Consider the following 26,054-nt stretch of genomic DNA (forward strand, 5'->3'; position numbering starts at 1 on the left):
CTGACGGGTGCTACTTACCTAGAAGGAGTCTAGTGAGTCTAGAATAAAGCTGCTGGTTGTCTGTATGCAGATACAATAAGAGTAAAGAAGTGAGCTCATTTTGTCTTAATAAAGAGTCCTTCCTGTGTTGACTTGTATTCCTCCAGCAGTGCTCTCGTGCCACTATATCTCCTGAAGACCCCTGACAAACTAAAAGAATCTAGAGGAGCCACAATCACAGAGGCCACACAATCATAGAGTAGCGATTCAGTCTTCTTAAATGCTCATTTCAGTTTGTAACTAAAGCCCTGGCTGAACCATGCACCAACGTCATCTTTGTCTCAAGAAAAAAACATAATCCAGTGGCCTTTTGGGGGGGAAAAAGCACCTTTGAGACAACCGTGACTTGGATGACTAAGAATCTCCATAGTTACACCTTCAGGAATAACCTCAAGTTCCCTTTGAAACCCATCAGTTTCCTGAGGCCATCCAATTCAATAGATCCCTCTTCCCTGCAGAGGGGGCCGCTTATAGAGAACTTCAGGGTCAAGAAGGAATGGTCTGTCCATGACAAAGAACCGATGATAACATTCCCTATTCCCGACCTCAGATCATGTTGCCACTACCCCAATGCTAGAACTCTGTGAACTATCACTTTTGCTCCTTTAAAAACACTGAATTGTTTTCTCAAATCATCAAAAGAGTTTTCTCCTTTGTTTTACATTAAGTATTGTTGCAAAGGCTTGGAGATAACACACACGATTTTCTCTCTACACTGTTGTGATGATGACTGTAAACTGTTACTGTAGCTTTCCTGTAAGACAGCACAAGTTGGCTGGCTGTCTACACTCCTATACATTTCAAATTTTTTGCAGTATTAAAAGATGAAAAACTTGTAATAGGATTAAGATTCCAAATCATTTCCCTTTTAAAGAAAACAGGATGCTGTTGTTTCTGTAGGAATGTTTGATTCAGGTATGTCAATATTAACAATACAGTAGAACCTCTGGTCATGAACGCTGATAAAATTGGGTTCCGACCAAAAAATGCACATTCTTCCATGGCCAATTTCCCCTTCTGCACCATTTTTTTTTTTGGGGGGGGGGGGTAAGGATTAAATTTCCAAAATTAGGTTTGCGACCAAAGTTATGGAACAAATTATGGTTGTGACCAGAGGTTTTACATTATTATTATTTTTATTTGCATTTATATCCCGCCCTTCTCCGAAGACTCAGGGCGGCTTACACTATGTTAAGCAATAGTCTTCATCCATTTGTATATTATATACAAAGTCAACTTATTGCCCCCAACAATCTGGGTCCTCATTTTATCTACCTTTACCTACCTTATAAAGGATGGAAGGCTGAGTCAACCTTGGGCCTGGTGGGACTTGAACCTGCAGTAATTGCAAGCAGCTGTGTTAATAACAGACTGTCTTAGCAGTCTGAGCCACCAGAGGCCCTAGTTAAAATTAGTTAAAATTTTTGTGGAAGTGGCCCTGATTCTTCGTTGTTGGTTTTTTTTTTTTTTTTGCTAAAAGTAGATTACTACTGGAAATAGCAATATAATTTATAGAACAGAAAAGAGACATTATCCATATTTCCTCGTCTTTCTCCTTCCCAGTTTGATTTGTATTGCTTAACACAATGTAAGCCGCCCTGAGTCTTCGGAGAAGGGCGGGATATAAATGAAAAAAAAAAAATTTGTATTCTTTAAGATCCCGCACAACCCAGACCGGGCTTTGAGAGCAGACAGAAGATTCTGCATTCCACAGACGGGAGCAGAAGTCGTTCACTGAATTTTATCCATACAGGAAGTCCTCAATGTACAGCCTTTCCTTTAGCTACCCTTTGAAATTACAACACATTCAAAAAAGTGGTTTACAAGCAGTCCTTACACTTGTAACAGTCACAGCATCCCCGTAGTCACATGATTAAAATCTGGTCACTTGGCTACTGGCATGGGTTTACAATGATGGCAGCATCCTGGGGTCATATGATCATCCCTTGTGACCTACCCAGCTAGTTTCTGACAAAGTCAACGGGAGAAGCTGGATTCACTGATCAATGGTATGCTTAATGACTGCAAGTAATCTGCTTAACAACTGTGGCAGAAATGGTTGTAATATTGGGCATGGCTCACTTAACAACTATCTTGCTAGGCAATGGAACTTGTGACGCCAATTGTGATCATAGGTTGAGGACTACCTGTATGGTTCTACTCAGTGGTGGGCTGTTACCGGTTCGCCCCAGATTGGGTGAACCGATGGTGGCGGGAAGCTCCACCCTCCCTCCTGGATGTCTCTGCGCATGCGCAGAAGTGTTGCGAGCGCACCCACGTGTTAACCAGTAGCGGCCAAAATTGAAACCCACTACCAGTTCTACTTGATTTTTAATTTAACTCCACAGGATTATTTGTAATTGAACTGTATTCATCAAAAGGTATCCTATCTAAAAACTTACATAATATTGTTTAAAAGAATCAGTTACTCAGAGGCAGATGTTACATCAGTCTGCTATAACTGTATAATAATATGTCCACAACCACAGACTTTTTTTTACTTAAATCTGTAAGGTTCAGTGTTTTATTAAAATAGCATATTCAACCACTGGTAGCCAATAATACATTAACTTTTGCCCAGAGTATGCACAATACAGTAGTGATTTAAAATAGCATTTATCAGTGGAAATAGTTCAAATTCAAGTGTGCAACTAGAACTAAATGTTGGATGGGGGAGGGGAATGGGTTTAAAGAATACATAAAACTCTTGTACAGATATTTTCTAAATGCCAGTGTTTGTCATCTGACAATACTGCTACTTTGTTTTTCTTTATGCATAGTCTCTCTCATTTAAAGTACCCATTTTATAAATAAATTGGCAAATCTGCCCTTCTTATCATATGCGCAGCTTCACAAAGAAACCAGTAAATAAAACTGTCAAGGACAGTTATAACAAATGATCTCACAGCAAGATATAAAACCTGAAGATACTAAAAAAGGATGCATCTATTTTACATAAAAAGACAGATTTAAAAAGTGCAAGGCAAGAACTGCAGTTTTCTTGTTGAGGCACATCCACTTCTTTAAAGCAAGCTTCAGAGTGAAATTCCAGTTTTTTTTTCTTCATGATACCTGTTCTGAAGTCTTTACCAAAAGACATATGACATCTTCTCAAATTCAAGGTAAGAAATGTCATTTCTTGTCCAATTGAATTTTTAGTTATGTCTGCTTCTTCCTTTTTTTATCCTAGCAGGTTTTGGTTTAGGAATATATTGGTTATTTGCTTGATATTCCAGTTCTTTCCGAAAATAATGAATTGCTTTATTTAAACCTTCTTCCAATGGAACCTGTTCCGGAGAGAAAGAGAGGGGATTATCCATGCTTACAGAATACGTGGTGCTTATCTGTAGTACTAAAACCCTGCTTCCTAAAACTATGCTCCTCAATTTGTGGAAACATTCATGGAAGTTTGCTTGTTTTCCAATTTGATGAAATTAGAAATAGCAAAAACTGGACATTTATAAGGGAGAAATAGAGATTTACATATTTTGTTTCAGTATTTTTGTTAAAATGACTGGTTTTTGGAGTTTCTCCTGAGTTTAATTAACTTGCTTTATATAAAGGATCAAGGAACCGTTTTTTAAAAATGTCTCTTTCTCCTCTCCCCAAAAGGAAGCACACCAAAGAATAAATTACAACAATTTGCCTTAAATGGTATGAAATAAATATTACATTTTGAAACTACAATACCATTGATAAACATTACGTACCACAGGTTCCCAACCAAGCAATAATTTGGCTTTCTTGATATCTGGCTTCCTTTTTTGAGGATCATCTTGGGCTTCTGACAGAAACTGGATTTCACTTCCACTGCCTGTAGACACATTTTATAATTAGGCATATTGTTGAGTGACTGCTGTGACAATTTCCATTTCTGAAAAGAGATAATTTCCTTCTGCAAGGCATTCCACATCAAAAGTTCCATAATAACACAGGTAGTCCTTGACTTGCAACTGTAAGTCAGTCTGGCAATCATAGTTCTAAGTCATGATGTTCATAACATGAGTTATCATGGGACTGATCCAGTTGTTAAGTGAAACCATTGTTTGCTGTGGGCCAGTTTTTGCCAGAAACCAGAAGTAAACACCAGTTTCTGACAAAACTGTCCTAAATCATGGTCACATGACCACAGGGTGCGCCAAATAGCTGCAAATGCTGTCCAATTGCCAAATGTGGTCATGTAACTGTGGAGATGTCAAGGGCCGAGGAAATCAGGAGATTCAGGCAGTTCAAATAAGTATAAAGATTTATTACCAGCTTAAGTACTCTACAAGAATCTGACCAATCAGCAGTCAAGCGAAATGAGCGGGAGATAAGAAAGCCATTCATGGTGGGCTGGACTTAGATCTCTTGTGGGTACGCAGAGACTCATTTGACCACTCCCTTGGGCTCAGCCTGGTCACCACCTACAGGAGGCTGACATTAGAATTTTAAAACTCGGTTGTAAATACCTTTTGGGGGCTCTGTCATAATTTTGAAGAGTTGCTAAGTGACCAACCATAAGTCAAAATAATAATAATAATAATAATAATGTTTTAATTTGTATACCGCCCTTCTCCCGAAGGACTCAGGGTGGTGAACAGGCAAATAAAATACAAACAGAACATACACCATAATTAAAACAACCCTTAAAAAACTGATTCAAATTAGCCAGAAAATTTAAAATAACATTACACCCCATAAAAATTACAGAATTTAAAACCCACAATTAAAATTTAAAATTTAGAATTTAAAATCAAGCCAGTCCAGCCAAACGGAATAAATAAGTTTTAAGTTCGCGGCGAAAGGTCCCAAGGTCAGGTAGTTGTCGAAGCCCGGGGGCAAGCTCGTTCCACAGGGTAGGAGCCCCCACAGAGAAGGCCCTCCCCCTGGGAGCCACTAGTCGACATTGTTTGGCTGACGGCACCCTGAGGATTCCCTCTCTGTGGGAACGCACCGGACGCTGGGAGATAGAGGCCGGCAGTAGACGGTCCCGTAAGTAGCCCGGTCCTAAGCCATGGAGCGCTTTAAAGATGGTAACCAATACCTTGAAGCGCACCCGGAAAACAACAGGTAGCCAGTGCAGTCTGCGCAGGATAGGTGTTACGTGGGAGCTTCGAACCGCTCCCTCAATAACCCGCGCAGTCGCATTCTGGACTAGCTGAAGTCTCCGGGTGCTCTTCAAGGGGAGCCCCATGTAGAGAGCATTGCAGTAGTCCAGAGGAGAGGTAACGAGAGCATGAGTGACTGTGCATAGGGCATCCCGGTCCAGGAAGGGACGCAACTGGCGGATCAGGCTATACAACTATACAATGCATTGTACACATAAAGGGTACACATAGACCACAGAAGTTCTAGTATTTAAGGTAAAGGTTCCCCTCGCACATACGTGCGAGTCTAGTATTTAGAGGCTTATAATTCCCCCCTTTTTAGTTAATTATTACTACATCTTCTTTGGGTTTTCTAGTAGCAGCTCCAAATTAAATCATTTGAACTTACTTATTAAATTGATTACCTTCCATTTAACAATCAATAGGAGACACATATCACCAAGCTCTTTATTTTCTTTACAAAGTAATTTAAATGTACTTACCCACAAGCTTTTTAATTAACTGGGCAAATTCTAGAATAGAATGTTCCTCTGGATTCCCCTAGAAATACAAGTATTATTAAAATAATATTTACAGTACAATAGTACAATAGATACAGTATAATAGTATTGTATAGCATAATAGTACAAATTCATTATTTAAGTACAATAACTAGGAGGAAAATATTTTGATCTTCCATAAAGAGTTATTTCCTCAATACTCCGTTAACAATTTGCAAAATATGTTCCCAATTGCAGAATTCTCTGTTCCTGAAAGGAATCTACCATAGGAATTCCTAAAGGAAATGAATGATCCAAAGACTGGAATCCTTGTTCTAGCAGAAATTCCTATTGTTTTCATACCGCTCCTGAAGGCAAACCTAAGGAAATGCATTTTACATCTCAGATCGTACTACGAAATCTTTACTATCAGGAACCTCAATGGTTTTTGTTACTTTCTGATTTAGCAACAAAATCTCAAAGAGATGGAATATTATGAGGCAAGAATATAATTACAAACGCAGCACACTGCATGCAAAAATTTATTTAAAAATTGATTTATAAAAAGGAATCTGCAAAGGCCTTATTTGCAGATATAATGCAGATATAATAGAACTCACTGCATTTAAGGTAGAAATATTGCACAATGCTAGCTTGTCCTCATATGGTGCTCATGCTTTTAATAACAATGAGAAGCAGGAGGAGGTATTGGTGATGGTGATGGGCCTATTGCAATTTTCAGATCAGGAAAATACAAAAGACTATGTCCCAGCACTGATTGATTCCATGCACTCTGAATTTGGAGGTGCTTTTTTATTTCCATACTATTTTTCTCAATTTCCCATTAAGGTTTATAACAACAAGAGTGTTTTGTTTACCAAGTTAACAGGACTGCTAACGTTGCTATTCATTAAGGCCACGAGCCCATTCACAAGGTCACTGGAAAAAAAAGATAAGACAATATGAGCTGAGAGTTATTTCCTGATTTATTTATGGTATGGTCTTGCAAAGTGCTGATGCTGAGGAAAAATATTCTCTTGGGGGAAGTTTTACTGTAAGCAGTGGCATGGGGCGGGGGCAGCGGTCAAGGGGGCCGAGACTGACAAAGTCCTATCCCTTTTATACATGCAGTTCCATATGACCTTCACCTTTGGGATGAAACAGGAAGCTTCTGCTGATACCCATGAACAGAAGCTAAAGCAAGTGAACCACAGCAACTTACACTGAATATAATGAAGGGACGAAGCAAAACATTTCCGCCTAAACAATTTTCAGAAAAGACACACTGTGCCAGTTGAAACAATGGGATGAATGAGTTTATTAAGGTGTCAGATTTAGATGCAGAACATGATAAAACTTTAAAATCAGGGTGGGGAACTTTTATTAGACTGAAAACTAGAGTTGGTTTTGAGTGTAGTACATCATGGCCCACATTTTAATCACAAATGTAGCCAATTCAAGAGATAAATGAATTATATAGATTAAAAGTAGTTAATTGGATTGTTTCTTTGGGCCTTAATTATGTTAATTATTAAATTATAATACAATGACATTTACTAACAACTTTTGGCAAGGTTCAGCCTGTGTAGCCACCAGTAGTAGGTTGCAAAACTCGTCGCTACTAGTTTTCTTGTGCATGAACGCGCGCTTGCGCAGAAACGTCCAGCGTGGGTGGGTGGAGCCTAGCACCGCCGCTACTGGTTTGCCAATCCTGATAGAACCGGTAGCAATCCACCACTAGTAGCCATGCTTTAAAGAGAACAGAAAGGTAGTTTACTCAAGTAAATGGATAGCTTATAGAGAGTCTAGGAACAAACATGTATATTCAGTTACCTCTCATTGTAAGTCTGCTTTAACTGCCTGAGTAGAAAATCTCAAAACAAAATGTAATGTGACTCTTCCACTGTAGTCCTCAGAGGTGTTCATGGGCATCAGGAATTCGAGATGGCGGCCACAACTATGCAATTAACACCTGGCCAGCCATGATGCAGGCAAGCAGGGGGAAGGACACTGACTGCATTATTTTTGTCACCTTGTTGATTGTTTTGACATCCTTCTTTGAACATTTCTGCTTGTCATACTTAACTTTGGCATTAAGAGCATAATAAACATTTATAGGCAAATTCACTCGGGATAGCAATGGAATAAGGAAAGGAATTTAAGTTCCTTAGTCCCTCTAAGAAATGGGGGAGAGGAATTCCTCTTTTTATAATTAAGCTATGTGATTTTTGTCCCCAACAAAATTCAATAAATGTAGATGCATATGCATAAATGGAACAGCAAAAGTAGTCACAGAATTTTTAATATTGTGCTTATTCTGTTAGTGTTAAGCCACCATTATGCTGGCTAAAACTGAAAAAATGCTCTCCCTACAAAGAAAACTGCATATCCACCTATTCAGCAGAAGATGGCAGTAATGGTTTAAGGAAAAAAACGGGAAATCCAGAGGCTTCTAACACTTTTTTTGCCTCTTAAGAGTCACTGTGTTTGTGTATTTATGATTATTACTAAGCAATTTATATTGAATATATTCTGTAAAAATTAAGACAAAATTAAGACAAATAGTGTGGGTATAAATAGACATTGTATACCTACTGGGCTGAATTAAATGTAGCCAAGTCGCTGCTAGAAAAACATTCCACTCGGTCGTGGGTGAATAAATTTCCCACACTCTACTCCAAACAAATACCTGAATGGCTGACCCAACACCAAGCTTCTGCTTGGGCAAAGGTTCGACCAGCAAATATACATAATTGGAATTGATGCAGACTTATTCACTCTTTGGACCGATGGCTCATTTGCTCCTTTCTAACTTTTTAATCTAAAACAATAATTATTTCTTTGCAACAATTATTTAAAGCACCACCTTGCAATGAGAGAATAAGGCCAGGACGTACAGTGTGACAGTTATTTTCAGCAGTGACCTTTTCTTTTAATATTATTAAAGATTGTGTTAAATAGATATAGCAAATACAAAAATCTAACACATAAATACATAAAAAGGAAAAGAAGCAAAAAGCATCTCAAAAGTGTAAATCTTATTTACAAAAAAGAAAAGAAAACATAAGCGGAAGAAACTTCCCCCTTCATCCCTAAGTAAATTCAACATTTACAACTCATCGCTGTCTCTTAAAATAGCTACACCAGGACTGAACTGATGTTGTTGGTGCTCAGAAATATTTAGTCAGTGGTTTGCTGGGTAGAAAACAGTGTAATTTTATGACTTTTTAAAAAATTAAAATGTTATTAAGTTCCTAAGTAGGAGCTTTTAAAAGCTGAGTTTTCTAGAATTATAAATTTGGGATTCTCCCAGGAAAGATGTTAAGCCACCCAACGGCATTCTTGGTATAACACTGTTAGATGAGTCATGATTATCATTCTTCACATCTGTAACCCAAACTGTACGAAGAGATGTTTACTTAATTGTATGCTAGATGGAGGTTCAAATTGCTAGCTGTAATGAAGTTCTAGAAGACAAACACTGATCTAATTTGCCAGAATACTTGCTTTTGAGGTGAGCACAACACCAACATTCAGAATTGGTAGTTATTACTGCTTTATTTTTCTTTTAGTTTTGAAGCAGTTAGCTAAAAGAAATATAATTATAATGCTATCTCCATACAAATTCCTACAAATAGTTTTTAAAAAGTGCTATCAGATAGTGGGCCACATGAATGAAACTACTCAGGAAAAGTGCTGAAAAGTTATATAGCAAAACTATGGCATGTGGAAAACGCTTTGCCACAAACTTCTTGAAACAATTAACATTGGTTAGCTAAAGGCCATAATAAGATTGGGTTGAATTCAACATAAAAATGTATACCTGACATACTGGAATGCTCTGGTTTGAGTGCCAGGCCCATATACCTGGAAGAATTAAAAATGACATAAATATGCATAGCAAAGATACCACTTTGCAGTGACGTACAAGTACCATCCATGTATCCTTATTTGTTTATCCTGATTTACCATATGATTATCTGAAGTTAGATGGAGAACAATCCTATTATAGACCACTTAAATACACATTAATTTTTCACTAGGTTCATGAGAGTGCCATCAACAAGCTTCCTATCCAAGATACAAACCAACAGAATTATTTCATATTGATCTATTTGTTCATTTTCATGATCATTCGTTCATGTCTAGCAATTCTTACCAATTAAAAAATCCATTATTTTCAACATTGCATTTTTTCTGGAAGATTTTGGGATTTTTAAAAAAAGATTCCGTAATAGAACATGCCCCAAATAATCAATTTGCTTTACAAATGAGAAAGAAAAAAATGTTCTTAAGTTGGCAAAAAATGAAACTAAATCATCCATGCTGGCTTTTCTAACAATTTATAAAGAATTTAAATCTTCTATAAAGAATTAAAATCTTTTTAGCGCAAGTTGAGAGACTGCCTACTAAGTGTCTTAGCAACAATCTTTCCAGTAAGCAGATTACAAGCATTCTGCTAGTATGTGGTTGTTTGCCAGAAAACAAAATGTTGCAATTTTGAAAAGGCTGAATCTTATGAGATTCCATTGTTCTTCAAAAGGATTTCAATACAGCCTTGCCTGAAAATCCTTTACTTTTATATTGCAAAACTTCTCTGCCATTCTAAGATAAAAGCATTACTTTATTGTAAATATTTAAATTGTTAAAACTCAGCAGTAACTTTCAATGTTATTTTAAAAGGAGCCATTGCTTGAATCATACCAAATGGAATTAAGAAGCAGTTTACACAAATATATATATATTCATATATATATGATATATATATATACAAATATATATATATCATTTCTAGAACTCTAGCACTAGATGATAAATGAATATCATGAATATCTGATATAAGTAAACCACAAGATATACAAGTGCTATGTTAGCAAATATCAATTCAGGAACAGTTTTCAATAGAAACGGTTCACTTATTTGGTTGAAGACTTCACTTGATTTCTTATCAATGAATCTTCCATGTATTAGAAACAATTTCTGTCTGTGCTGACCAATTGGCCCCCATCTTCACCCATATCTTCAATAAATCACTAGAGATGTGCTATGTTCCTTCTTGCTTCAAACGCTCTACCATCATCCCAGTGCCGAAGAAGCCCACTATCAAGGAACTGAATGACTACAGACCAGTTGCTTTAACATCTCTAGTCATGAAAGCCTTTGAAAGACTAGTGCTTTCCTACTTGAAAACCATTACGGATCCGCTGTTAGACTCCTTGCAATTTGCATACCGAGCAAATAGATCAACAGATGATTCTGTTAATATGGCTCTGCACTACATCTTACAACATCTTGAATCTCCAAAGACCTATGTAAGGGTCCTCTTTGTAGACTTTAGTTCAGCATTCAATACCATCATTCCAGACACTCTTCTAACTAAGCTAAACTAAACTAAGCTAAACAAGTACCTGAACAGACTTGTAAGTGGATCACAAGCTTCCTAACAAAGCAGGTGAAGCTAAGCAGGATCACATCAAATACCTGTACAATTAGCACAGGGGCCCCCCAAGGCTGTGTGCTCTCCCCAATTCTCTTCTCTCTGTATACCAATGACTGCATCTCCAACGATCCATCTGTTAAACTACTGAAGTTCGCAGATGACACAACAGTGATTGGTCTCATTCGAGACAATGATGAATCCGCATATAGACGTGAGGTCGAACGACTAGCCTTGTGGTGCGACCAAAACAATCTGGAACTGAACACACTCAAAACTGTAGAAATGGTGGTAAACTTTAGGAGAAACCCTTCCATACTTCCACCTCTCACAATACTTGACAACACGGTATCAACAGTAGAAACCTTCAAATTTCTAGTTTCTATCATATCGCAAGATCTAAAATGGACAATTAATATCAAAAACATCATCAAAAAAGGACAACAAAGACTGTTCTTTCTGCATCAACTCAGAAAGCTCAAACTGCCCAAGGAGCTACTGATCCAGTTCTACAGAGGAATTACTGAGTCTGTCATTTGCACCTCTATAACTGTCTGGTTCGGTTCTGCAACCCAACAAGAAAGACACAGACTTCAGAGGATAATTAGAACTGCAGAAAAAATAATTGCTACCAACCTGCCTTCCATTGAGGACCTGTGTACTGCACGAATCAAGAAGAGGGCTGTGAAAATATTTACAGATCCCTCACATCCAGGACATAAACTGTTTCAACTCCTACCATCGAAATGACGCTATAGAGCACTGCACACCAGAACAACTAGACATAAGAACACTTTTTTCCCAAAGCCTATCACTCTGCTAAACAAATAATTCCCTCAACACTGTCAAAATATTTACTAAATCTACACTACTATTAATCTTCTCATTGTTTCCTTCACCAATCTCTTTCCACTTATGACTGTATGACTGTAACTTTTTGTTGCTATCATTAAGGGTTAAATTGTACCCTATGACCATCAGTTGTGTTGTAAATGTTGCACCTTGATGAAGGTATTTTGTTTTCTTTTTCTTTTATGTACATTGAGAGCATATGCACCAAAACAAATTCCTTGTGTGTCCAATCACACTTGGCCAATAAATTCTATTCTATTCTATTCTGTTCTGTTCTGTTCTGTTCTGTTCTGTTCTATTCTATAACCTTAGGTATCTGAATATTAAATGGCACTTCTGAGTACAACACAATGTGCTTATGCGATTAAATATTAGATGATGCATTAGAATGTTTAAATTTTTAATTTATGATTCTTTACTAAAATATTGATCCTATAAGATTTCACAAAATGGCAGACTTTGATTTGTCTTTGTCACACAGTCATTAAACTGAATGGACAAGAAGATGAATACATACAGTTAAGGGTTCTCCTTGAAGAGCTTGCAAGATAAAGTTACTAACAACTCTGCCATCATTCATGTGCATCCGGGGACCAAATGTATTGAAGATTCGGGCAACTCTTACTTCAACACCTTCCTGAAAAGACAAGAAAAATCATGTAAAAATTCTGTTGAAAATCTTTTCCAGAATAAGACATATCCAGAAACACATGCAATTGTAATGATTTCATATGGTGCAGTTCAGCTATAGATCAGAGTGGTGCAGTGGCCTAGAGGTGAATTCTTGCCTCACAATCAGTAGGCTGTGAGTTCAATCCTAGGTAGATATTTCTCTGGGCACAATTTGAAATTATCTGCTGCAAACTCTGCATTGGCGACAAGAAGGGCATCCGGCCAGTAAACACTCAGCTATATTCAGTTGCCCTGACTCCAGGGATCAGTGGTGGGTTGCTCCCCGTTATGTCCGGTTCTTTAAAACCGGTAGTAAAAATGGCAGGAGGCTCCGCCCACCCACCTGGATGTCATAATTGATGGTCTGCGCATGCGCGCTCCCGTTGCGTAGTACCGGTAGTAAAGGTAAATAGAACCCACCCCTGCCAGGGATATGTCCCGATTTAGGGATTATGGGGTCATTAAAAGACAAAAAAAAAGTTCAGTTATAGATCTATTACCCGCCAACACAGTGTCCTTCAAATATCTGCTACAACAGTCCCATCAGCCCAGCCAACCTCTAAAATGGGTTAGCAATTATGGGAGTTGGAGTCCAGCATATTGGAACTGTACAAGCTGGGGAAGATTGTTGTTGAAAGAACTCTTTCTCAGAGATTTCTCTTTGGAAGGATAATATAATGATCTGTCAGGAGTATTTCTGATTAAACTAAATCAATTTTTGTTAGGCTTTGGGGGACATGAAGCACTTCAAACTAGTAAACAAAACAGATACTCTTGAGGATGCCATGAATTTTTATAGATCTTGACAACAGCAGGAAATGTTGCCAAACATGTCTCAATTATTTGTTCTCTTCATAATATTTCTAGAAGAAATGCCAGAAAGTATTAGAATTTACACTGCCTCTTATAATATTTGTATAGTCAGTCTGCCTTTTTGGTAGCTTAGCAACTGTAGATTAGAAAATGAAATTACTACATAGGATGAAACATAAAGAACCATTTAACTAGTTTATTCTTACTTCCCAACAACCTTGCTCTTACCCCACCCCCCCAAAAAAATCTACTAGATGAAGTAAAATTAACTGTACACTGAAAACATCAATAAAGCTAATGATAAAGCTAAAGCTTTTGTTGCTGGAGATGGCTCTGGATGTATGGATGTATTTTCCAAAGGCAATCTAAAAAAGAAGTCCAGAGGAGACAAAATGTTTAGATGCTGGTCAGTTTGTCTAGTGGTTAAGATACCAGGCTAGAAACCAGTAGACTGTGATTTTAGTCCCGCCTTATGAATGAAAACCTTCTTGGTGACTTTGGGCCAGTCACACATTCTCAGAACAATCCACCTCACTGGGCTATTGTTATGGAGAAAACAGGAGGAAGAAGAAGTATTAGGTCTGTGATGGCAAACCTATAGCATGGGTGCCACAGGTGGCACATGTAGCCATATCAGTGGGTACGTGAGCTCAGCTGATTTTCGGGCCTTCTGGGCCCACCAGAAGTAGGGAAACAGGCTGTTTCCTGCCTCCAGAGGGCCTTGGGGTGGGGTGGGGAAAGCCAGTTTCTTTCTCTCACCTAACTCCAGAGCATCTCTAGAAGTCTTGGGTGGGGGTGGGAGGCGAAAACAGCCTTCCCCACCCCCCTGGAGGTTCTCCAGAGGGCAAAAATGTCCTGTTTGCCAACTTCTGGTCCCACCGAAGCGGGGGGGAGGGGGGTCATGCGCACATGCGCGGGGTGGGACACATAGAATTATGCATGTGGGCTGGGGCATATGTGACCCCCCCACCCCCCTCCTGGCATGCAATGGCAAAAAGGTTAGCCATCACTGTATTTTCACCGCCTTGAGTTATTTATAACTATAATAAAGCCTTGAGTTATTTATAACTATAATAAAGCCTTGAGTTATTTATAACTATAATAAAGGAGGGATAAAAACAAAATAAAAATATAACAAACACAGATTTACAAGAACTCAAAGAAACAGTTACTGAGAAAATAATATGCATCAGTCTACAAAGCTGATTGTGACTAAATAAGCAAACAAGAAACAACCCCCACCCCCCGAAAACCAGTGATGAAAAAAAAAAAGATTTTTATATCAATATATATGAAAAAAAAAGATAGGATTATCAGAAAGACTGAAGGCTGCTTTCAGCCCACAAAGTTAACTACTTATCTCACACCTGATATAGTTTGCATTTCTCTGCAAGTGCCTTAGTATTACACTTATTTTTCAAATTCTGGACTACAGCTAGTCCTTGATTTACAACAGTTCATTTAGTGACTTTTTGAAGATACAGTGGCACTGAAAAAAGTGACTTATGACCACTTTTCAAACTTACGACCATTGCAGTATCCCCATGGCCGTGTGAGTTACATTTACATTCGCGCGGGGCTGGCTTGAATTGAATTTTAAATGGTAAATTTTTATTAATTTTAAATGGGGTTTTTAGTGTAAGGTAATTTTTTTAATTCTCAAGCTAATTTAATAAGTTTTTTAAATTGCATTTTAATTGTATTTTGTATTGCTTGTTTTATTCTGCCTGTACACCGCCCTGAGTCCTTCGGGAGAAGGGCGGTATAAAAATCAAATAAATAAATAAATAAATAAATAAATAAATTTGAACACTTGACAACTGGTTCATATTTATAACGGTTGCCGTGTCTGAGGTCATTTGATCTCCTTTTGCAACCTTTTAACGTCAATGGAGAACCCTGATCCACATAACAACACTTAAGTTAGTTAAGTTTGTTACTAACTTAACAACTGAAGTGATTTACTTAACAAATGTGGAAAGAAAAGTCATAAAATAGGCCAAAATCACTTAACAAATTTCTCACATCCACATAAATGTTAGGCTCAATTATGGTCAGAAGTTGAAGATTGCCTGTGTAACGTTATGACTAAGAGCTAGTTTGCATAGTGGTTAGTGCAGCAGGCTAGAAGCTGGGAGACTGTGAATTTTAGTCCTACCAAGACACAAAGACAATCGGGTGACCTTGGGAAGAATATCAGACCATTTCAGGAAAAAAACATTGCCAAGAAAACTGCAGGGCTAGTCCTGTCTGCCATCAGGAATCAACACTGACTTGAAGGCACACTCTCACACATAAACTTTGCCCTTAATACCTGCTTCATATAGGCATAGCACATGGTTTCAGCAACTCTCTTTCCTTCATCATAACATGCTCTAGGTCCTATAGGATTCACATGACCCCAGTAATCTTCATTTTGTGGGTGAACTTCAGGATCTTGAAAGAAAAAAAAGGGTGGGCTTTCAATTATCCAATAACAAGTAACAGTATTAATATTAATTACTTTTGATAGAACACCTTTTTCTAACTTTGACCTCAGGATGTGTGGAATGTTTAGTTTCCCAGACTTACAATACACTACAGGTTTTAGCCATTCCATGCAGGAATGAACCACATAGCCACAGGAGAAAAAAGACTATTCTATAGAATCATGGACAGCAGAGCTCAGCAAAATGTTACGTGAATGTCTTTTCTGTCTTGAAAACTTCTTTTTCTTATCTTACTGGAATGATCTGTTCAATTTCCTTGAGATACCTGTAGTTTTAGTGCAATTCTGAGGACTTAATTTGTTTGAAAATGATCCCAGTCAATTGGTGTGTGTGTGTGTGTGTGTGTGTGTGTATGTGTGTGTGTTTTCTACATACACAGAATATATGGGCCATTAAAAAATTTAATCAAGAACAAACAAAATCTATTATGAAAAAGGTAATATGCTGATCATATAGCTCAAACATAGCCAGTTTAAAAATTGCTATTGAGCACTGGAATTGTCTAGAAAGCAGTTCACAGCATAAGGGTTTTGATTAAAAAGAGAGAGAGAGAATTGCCTTAATTTATATAAAATACAAAAAGAGCTATGCCTAAAACAGTCAATTGTTCTTTCCAGTTCTACTTTGATTTACTTTTGCTGGTCACTACTAAGTCACACCCATCAATACAAAGGGTCCTTTAATTATCTGTAATGTTACAAGGACAAATTGTTCATATACACCATGGTGTTAATGTATATTTTTAAGTATTTCATTGTTCTTCTATTGCAGTTTTTTTATTGTATTGGTGCTTCTATATTGTTTTTAATGGTTCACCCATCATACATTTGAGATGGAATCTATATAAATTGAATGAATGAATGAATGAATAAATAAATAAATAAATAAATAAGATATCCCACATATTCTGTTCACAAATTGTTCAACAGTCACATCACAGATACTGTATAGCTTAAACTGTACATTTCAAATCTCTGAATATCTGTTTCCATCAACATAAATTACCAAAGAAATCAACCTCCATTAGTAAGAATGAAGAAGGTTTGACTGTACTGCACTTTTACACCATGGGTTAGCAAACAAACCTCATCTTTTATAATTGGATTACAATTCTTATAGGCCTCCATTAAGATGGCCATTGGTCAGAGAATATGGGAACTGTAATATGAACATCTTGATGGCATTAGGATGCCAAACACAGAACAATACAATATGCCAAGTTGAATGTAATCAAATTACAGTAATTCCTAATTAAAAAGTAAAGTCGCATAACAGAAAATATGGATGATTTCATACAACCACATCAGTCACTTCTTACCTCCATACACTTCAGAAGTGGATGCAAGGAGAAGACGGGCTCCAACACGTTTTGCTAAACCTTAACAAAAAGAGGACATATTTTTTAAAAGGAGCAGACATAACTTTATTTTACTTCAACCAACCCTGAAGTAAAATACTACACATCAGCACTTCTTTCAGGACAGGACAAATGCTGATTTGTGATTCAAGAAGTATTTAACTATGCCAAGAAAATCTATACCAGTTTTAGAAGATTTTGGAAGAGCATGTAGCCAGGTAATATTGCATATTACTTCTTTGCTGTGCGGGTTCATTATATTATTAGCACAGGCAGTTAAAAGTGATTTATAATCTGGAATTTATTGTTATTTGCAGCAGGTGTCACATATCCTTCTGCCCCTTTAGTTCTAGCCTCTGTGAAAGGATTACAAACCAAAATGTAATAAAATGAATGAGTGAGTGATCCAGGGTGAAAATGAAAAGCTTATTCTCATCCTCCCATTAAAAATCAAGAATATCAAGGCTGAAGGCTACAAAACAAAGGATATAAGAATCCACTACAAATGAATGGATTCTTTAATTCATTTAATTCATTCAAATGAATGAATGGCTTTAACCATATTTGTGTATGCAGGTGAATAATCCAACTATAATTACTTAATACAGTTGTTTTCAACCTTGGTCACTTGAAGATGGGTGGATTTCAACTCCCAGAATTCCCCAGCTAGTAAAGCAAAGCTGGCTGGGAGTTGAAGTCCATCTATCTTCAAGTGACCAAGAAACACTGACTTAATGCTTAATAGAGCAAACAACATTTTAAGACAGGGAATATCATCTTGGAGCCTAAGGGTACCAAAGCATTCCCAGGCACTTCTACAAAAATCAACTAGGCTCCCTACACTATTTTGTGTGTACACATATTTATATTGAATTGTAAGCTGCCCAATGACTCAGACAGTCATTGTTTGAGATGGGCGGCACCAGAAACTGAATATATAAATAAATAAAATTGCCCATCCTATTAATTCGCAGGAGTGATCCTTCAGCAGTTGCAACTATTTTTTAATATGATAAAATGCCAAATGTGCCCTCAGCTACATTTCAATTACATTGCACAATTTTATTCTAAATTAAAAAGATTTAGATTTATCTCTTAATGTAAATACAGCTAGGAATATTATTGGTGAATGTTCTGTTCTATTCCGAATGTTCTTTTCTATTTCTGAGCCAATACTTAGTGATTTGCTTTGAATGTTTTACCATAAAATTGTTTTTTTGCTCTGCACTATTAAATAGCCTTTGCTATCTGAGCCAAAGCAATGGTACAGAATCTGTCATTTACCAGATTTGTGAATTCCTTCTCACTGCAATCTGTCACAATTTTCAATGATTAGCATGGGCTGAATTGCCTTGGCATTATTATAGTAGGTTCTTTGGTAACAGCTTCAAAACTAAAATTCTCAATGGACTGGAAATAATTTGAAATTGTATTAGACATGAATATTTGCTTACATTCTCTATTAAAAATAACCTCTTGGCAATTCAGCTACTGTATAACATCATGTTGGCACATACAAGCTCAGCATGCCTTTATTCTGGTTAGGTCTGTATTCTCACATACACAGAGGTATAAGCACACATCCATGCAGGCACACACATTCACACTGCTAAGACAAGCTGGGCAATTGACAAATAAAGGTTTCCTTTTTGTCAGTTCTGGAGTCCATGTTGATCACAATTCTCGAAAACAGACAACACAATGTTCAATCATGTCAAATCCTCTGCAATACTTAAAAGAAAGTGCTTTAAACTCTCAACCTGTCTATATGCATAATGTGTCTTCGTACAATATAGGGCTTTCAACTTTATTCAAAATTGTAAATGGGGTCTTTGGCAACCAATAATTTTACTACTGAATGAGCCACATGCTAGTGCAAGCTGCATTCCCTTCCACAAGTAGATTGTCAACTCTACCCTCAAGTTGAATTCCTGAACAAGTACATTCCTGAACAAGTACATGCAATTCCTGAACAAGTACATTCCTGAACAAGTACATGCAATGTGGCAAGTATCAGCATGCTGCTTGTCTGTTGCAAAACCGTATTTTGTCTTAGCATGTTGTGTGAACTGCTAAGTACAGCTCAGAACCTCTTTTTAGCATTTTAGATCAAACAGGAAATCGTTATGCAACGATACACCAACTACAGAGAGACATGCCAATGGAAAAATTGAATGAGAACGCTGGGTTTTATCCTTTCTAAGTAAACATGAAAATAACGTTGCACTTAAACTTTATACTCACCTAACATATTTAATGTTCCAATTGTGTTTGTCTTTAATGTCTTTATGGGATTATACATATAATTTGGAGGAGAAGCTGGAGAAGCCAAATGATAAATCTGGTCCACTATGAAAAAAGGAGGGAGGGAGTAAAATAAAAATCATTTATTTTACATTAAATGATTTTTAAAATTATGAGATTCAGCAAAATAATAACAGTACTTTTCAGCTTTAGATACAGTACATGCATGTCAAACCCCATTTAAATATTGCAAGATGCTCTTTTTGTAACCAATATCCTAAAAGAATCGGAATTATAGTGCAAGTTACACATCTCAGAATTCTGGGTTAGTTCATAGGCTCTGCTCTATAGTATTGGCAGGGTAATCAAAGCTGAAACAAGGTGAACTCATTTTCCTGAAGAGCAGAACATCAAAGATATTATGGAAAATTCAAGCTGCCATCCAGTTTATTATCAGATGATTAATTTGCACAGATGAAAGCTATTTTTCAACTGCAAGATCTTCTGTATTAGGTTACATGCACATGTAGGGCAAGACACATCTTGAGAAAATAGATTGAGATAGGTAGCCAGAAAAAGCACTTGTGAACATCAAGAGGCCAGCTCCACAGTAACTATATTAAGAAAGCCAGCTCTGCCAGGTAGTCAATTCTTTAAGTCCTCATCCACAGTCATGGACTGCTTGGAACTGCGGATCTTCCTCAAAAATCAGAAAGTAAACATGCAAGGCACTTTAGCAACCCAAAGGAAGGAAAGGCTTCCACCACTCAGCAAAAGAACTAGGAGCTTCAGAAAGCAATTATATATGCTAGAGACAAGAACTAGAAATAGAAAAAAAGGATATCATAATTATGAAATACAAACTCTGAATATAATAAATTTAATAGCTGGTGATTAAAGCTAAAAAAATGCCCTTTGCACACTACCCAGTTTAAAAAAAAGCTGGGTAGTGTGCAAAGTCCTGTGTCACTATTTCCCAATGATTGATTCAAAATGTTTATAAAACTTCCACAACGCTAGCCAGGCATTCCAGGATAGTGTCTCCAGATGATTTCAAATCACAATGACGAAAGGCAATATTGTATCCTCTGAATCTTCAGATGCATGCTCGGTGGAGGCCAAATTCCCTACTTGCTATGATCAATATCAAATTGACTCCAACTGGATAAAATCTGGAGAACTTGGAAATTTGTTCTATTTAAAACCAAGGCCATCCTAATTGGCAAGATCTCTAGTTATATTAATCATATATTGGTATATTTGGAAGAAAACGCATCCACCATATCAATTCTCCAGGAATTTCAATACTTCCAATGACAATTGTCTGTACAAGCCAGTATACACAGCTCTCCATGTATGGGTGAATGCAATAGTATATCATATCAGATTCAAAATATTTCAAGCTCTGAAAACTTCTGCAACGTTCAGAACAGCATCATACATCTCCAAGAAGGTCAAAACAACCTGCTTTAGTCTTGAAAGAAGAGCATCAAGCCTCTAATTGAATGTCAAATACCACAGTAATCACTCAGTGTACATCATGTTGTCTAAGGATTATGGAAAATGAGATTTATCACACCTTGAGTATACCAGAAGAAGCTATTGTAGAGACATTCCAACCACACAGAGAAAGCACTTCATGCAAAGAGACAAATTCTTCCTTACTGTCATAATCGCATGTATGTCTCAGGTTACTCACCTTCAATGTACAGGGGCTCTACGACATCATGATTAATCAGTTCAAAGTTCTCGTGGCCAATCCAGTGTTCCACGTTTCTTTTCCTGCCCGTAAAGAAGTTGTCCACAACTGTAACTTCATGGCCATCCATCATTAGTTTGTCAGTAAGATGAGAACCCACAAACCCTGCTCCTCCAGTTATCTGCATTAGGACAGTTTGCATATAAATTTTTTTTTCTATTTTAAATGAAAATACCAGACAAAAAGTCCACAAACATTACATAAAAGAACAACAGCATTCAAAATTCTTTTAGCATCTGAGAAGCCACATACAAGATTTTCCTGCAGATCAATTAAACAAACCATAAGTACTAATGTTTACAATCTCATCTCACCAAAGAAATTTTCCTTTAGTTTAGCAAAGAAGTGAAGTAAAATATAGGAAGAGAAATAGGATTTTAGGACTCAATACAGTATATTCGCACATTGTGTAGGATATATTTCGTATATGTTGAGAACATAGTTTTTGTAATCAAGCAGAGGATTTTGCCACTTTAATATGCAAGCTTTTCATGAAGATGCGGAGGCTGATAAAACAGATATGAAGACCCATATTGTTCACAGAAGAGTTATAATACAGTCCAAAAGTGTTGCATCACTTTCTTCATTAAGAGCCCTCTTCCCACAGCTATTATTTCACTATTAAATAGAGGAATTAAGCAGAACTATATTTTGAGCAAAGGCCCATTTTCTCTTGGTTTTCCTTAAGCCTTTCTTATCAATTTTGCACAGATAATGAGGAAAAATTATAGGTCATCTAGTTTGTCATAGAAATACAAAGATCTTTAGTTGGTACCATTTAGAAGTCCTAATTACCCACAACATTCCAAAGACCATAGAAAATAACTGTGCACTATTGAACTGTGAAGAAAACAAATGGGCTTCAGTTTAATATGACAATTTCCTAAGGGTCAACTGTGTAAGAGCCAATTTTTGGTATTCAACCAAGACCGGCTATAGAACAGCTGTGAGACTAAAGTGATTGCAGATATTCCAAATAACTAATAGTGGATGAGTCTTGAACATATGCCAACTTGGCTATTCATTCGTTAATTACTGTCTTTTACAATGATAAAATGTATCGAAGGGGGCAGGGGTAGAAAATTACATGTGGAGTAAAAAAGGAATATTTTTCTACTTGAATTTGATAAGTCAGCCAAATTAAAAATTATAATTCTCTATTATTTAATATTATTTAGTTAAAATGACTGATAAAGTGAACAAAGGGAAAAAACATATAATGATCTGTTAAAAAATTAAAAGGGGATTAAAAAATCTATTTTATTTTAAATTATGTTAAAAGTTTACTGTGTCTACCCAATACAAGCAATCAATAGCAATATTTGCAAATAAATACATGCTCCTGGTGCAATGCAACACTTACTTACTGCAGCAAATATCTCCAACTTGGCACCCTCAAGATACACTGAGAATTCTCAGCATTATGATAACCTCAAGGGTTTGCAGGCTTCCCAAAAGCATTGTAGGATATGCCACAAATTGTTCCAGTTAGCAATGTCCTACTGTGCAAGTGAAATTCTATTTGCCACCCATAGGATCCAAGGGTCCCATAGGATCCAAGTCATTAATTAGTGTCCCACAATGTTCAAAAATTTGACTGTAGGAAAAATTTTCTTTCAACTAAATTCTTGTTAAAAGGTTCCAGATGCCAGATTAGAAGTGTTCATAACACTGAGTACAGCATTTTTTAAAATAATCATACCACAAAAGCTACTAGATGTGTACTAGATTTGTGGAAGAAGAGCATGCAACAGAAAATTATAAAAGGGACTAAGAGTTTGTCTACCCTACCTGATTTGGTAGGACAAGTACATGATGTCCTTAGAGAAAATAAAATGCTTCTCAAAACGATACATCATCCACCCTCAGTGCCACAGAGACTAATATCAACACATTATTGGCCCAATATTTTAATAAGAGATTTATGAACCATAAACTATTAATTCATTCATTCATTTGTGTAAGTGATCCTCCCTTAACAAGTTGCTTACTGATTATTCAAAGTTATAACAGACATTCTCCAAAAGGTACTTATGACCCATCTTCAAAGTTATGAATGCTCACATTTAGGACTGGTTACAGCATCCTACAGTCACCTAACTGCAATTTGTGTCATTTTTTTGCTAGTTTCCAGTGATTTTTTTTTTTTAAAAAGGTCATTTGAGGAAACGATCATCTTGTTCACATAATGACAGCAGTGACTCATCATAAAAAGTTGTAAAATTGAGTGAGACATGAGCTGACCTGCTTAACAACCACAACCACTTAGGGTGGAAATTCCATTTTTTTTTCATGTGCTATTTGGAATTGATATTTCTTTTAAGGGTTTCTAGGAAAATCCTATTGCTCACTTTTAAAATTGAACAAGTGTCTTGGCTAAGCAAAATCTTCCCATTGAGCATATTCTTTGGTCTTCAAAATGAACTATTTTGGCACTTTCCCGTTCTTAAATACAGTACTGTGTAAGCATATACAAAAACTGGATTAGGAAATATTCTGTATTGTAGGAGATTCTGTATAAATATAGATACATTAACTTGCACAGTTTCAAACCTGTTCCATTTTACATGCTACTTCCTTTGTATCAGATTGCATGAGAATCATACATGTGTTTACCATCTAATGTATATCTTAAATCTAAGCATGCACTTGAACACCACCACAAATGTCTGCATTAACACAATATAATCAATGAAGGAAAACATTTTCACAACTTCCCTTGGAACATTTAAATTATGAAAGTAATTATTTTTTGTGAGTACAGCCTGAGAATAAGAAACAAGAGCTCTGCACTTTTTCTTCTGCATAATTATTTCAATGAACTTTGAAAACTGGTATTAGGTGTGTATGAAACATTAAAAAGAGTTGGGTTATAACGGAGATGCAATTTGCTCTAAAGCCAACAGTGTTGCAATTCACCACAATAAAGCTGTGCCATTAACTGGAACTGCTTTGGGTCAGCTCTTCTCCCCAATGACAAGATGAAGGGCTTCTAGAACAGGTCACTAATTTGATTGGCACTGACATTGCCAATCTGGAAGATACTGAAAAGGCCCCTGATTGGGTAGCTTTGGAAGATGCTGAAGCCTGCCCACAGGGCATCCTGAAGACCAGTGGTGAAATCCAATTTTTTTTTACTACCGGTTACTGGGCATGGCTTGGTGGGTGTGGTGTGGCTTGGTGGGCGTGGCGGGGGAAGGATACTGCAAAATTTCCATTTCCACCCCACTCCAGGGGAAGGATACTGCAAAATCTCCATTCCCACCCCACTCTGGGGCCAGCCAGAGTTGGTATTTGCTGGTTCTTCGAATTGCTCAAAATTTCCACTATCGGTTGGTTCCTCCATAACCTGTCAGAACTTGCTGGATTTCATCCTTGCTGAAGACCTGAAAACATTTCAGCTAGTAGTATGGAAAGAGGTTGAGAGGGGTTACTAAGCAGCAAGTGGTGAAACAATGTAAAGGTTTTGTTGATTAGGGGCAACATTACATTGTGATATAGATTTAAAGAGTGCTTGGCTGGAGCGTTTGCCAACTTGGAATGGAAATTATTTTATGCAAATTACCATGAGTGATGTAAAGCAATTGGCGCAGTCACAGATATGAGGTTAATATTTACCTTGGAAAAAGAAAATACTAGAAATGTTTCTAGAAAGGCTTAATCTCACATCATTGATGGTAATCACATATTATTTTTGTATAGCTTACTTTTTAGCTAACATAAATAATATTGCCTGATTTTTAAAAACCACTTTAGTGGCCACATTAAAAATATGATGGAATGCATCTGAAGTTGCTCACTTATATGGTTCACCAATAATTTGAAAAGCTACTGTTCCAGAATATAGAAGGATCTCATTAAATGCATCACACGAGACCTTGCTCAAATGAATATAATCATACTGCATTATTCATTGACAGACTCAATTAAATTAAAAGTATCACTTCTCCAATACCAAGTTCAAGCCTGTTACATTTTTTTTTCATTTTAATACAGAAATGCACATGTCTTATGACTAATCCTTTATGGGGGTTTTATTTATGATCACTTTCTATTTTAAGATTACAAAGAGTAGTTTCTAAAAGGTTCTTAATTGCATGGTATATCAACAAAAGTATTGCTCAATCAATTCCTCTTTTTGACAGTATTAATTAAAGGTTAATCTCCATACATTGTTTCTTCTCTGAACTGGGCAAATCCTAGAAATCATGGAAGCAGTTAGTTAACTTGCATTTGATTGGAAACAGCGCTGGGGGCAGTGGGGCAGCCTGTAGGATACTCAACAAAGGAACCAAAACAGAATTAAACAGTTGCTCCACCATACTGCCACAGACACGCAAGCTTGCATAGGCTCAGCCAAAGATTGATTTGGATCCCTGTACAATTTTTCACAAAGTAAGAGATTTCCTTTTCAGGTTGGGCCCATTTCCAGCTTTGTTTTCATTAATTTTATTTTAAAAACTGAGAATAATTGATTAGCCTCAAACAAGGGCTGAACTTACCAAAATTCTTTTACGGTCCTTTTCTGATAAGAACTTCACTGGTGGGTACTTCTGAGTAAAACTATGAAGCATTTCAAAATAGAAACGTTGAAACAACACATCAGTAACAGTTGCAAGCATTGTAATGTTAATTAAATATTAGTTTTTCTCAACCGAAGAACTTACTTGCTTCCTGTCCCTCATGGATTTTTTAAATCTGAATTTTGAAATCTTTTATTTCAGAATTATTAATAAAGTATTTAATAGGAAGAACTGTGGTTAATAATCCCCAAAAATGTTTCTAATATGTTTAATGGTTCAAAATATCACTGAAAGTATATG

General features: G+C 36.7%; 1 protein-coding gene across 2 annotated transcripts in view; it reads right to left on the reverse strand.

Annotated features, from left to right (window-relative positions):
- Positions 1 to 3: 3 nt before the first annotated feature.
- The window catches only part of UXS1 (UDP-glucuronate decarboxylase 1), a 56,251-nt gene continuing 30,200 nt past the window's right edge, over positions 4 to 26,054 (reverse strand). For both annotated transcript variants that reach the window (XM_058186611.1, XM_058186610.1), the window contains exons 5-15: positions 25,734 to 25,794; positions 21,172 to 21,352; positions 19,473 to 19,577; positions 17,190 to 17,249; positions 15,697 to 15,818; positions 12,415 to 12,534; positions 9,432 to 9,475; positions 6,487 to 6,547; positions 5,612 to 5,669; positions 3,750 to 3,853; positions 4 to 3,326 (exon numbers count right to left, since the gene is read on the reverse strand). In XM_058186611.1, coding sequence (XP_058042594.1) covers positions 3,195 to 3,326; positions 3,750 to 3,853; positions 5,612 to 5,669; positions 6,487 to 6,547; positions 9,432 to 9,475; positions 12,415 to 12,534; positions 15,697 to 15,818; positions 17,190 to 17,249; positions 19,473 to 19,577; positions 21,172 to 21,352; positions 25,734 to 25,794 — 1,048 coding nt within the window. In that variant the 3' untranslated portion in view covers positions 4 to 3,194. The remainder of the gene's footprint in view (positions 3,327 to 3,749; positions 3,854 to 5,611; positions 5,670 to 6,486; positions 6,548 to 9,431; positions 9,476 to 12,414; positions 12,535 to 15,696; positions 15,819 to 17,189; positions 17,250 to 19,472; positions 19,578 to 21,171; positions 21,353 to 25,733; positions 25,795 to 26,054) is intronic.

Source organism: Ahaetulla prasina, chromosome 5, assembly GCF_028640845.1.
Source record: "Ahaetulla prasina isolate Xishuangbanna chromosome 5, ASM2864084v1, whole genome shotgun sequence".
NCBI classification, from domain to species: domain Eukaryota; kingdom Metazoa; phylum Chordata; class Lepidosauria; order Squamata; family Colubridae; genus Ahaetulla; species Ahaetulla prasina.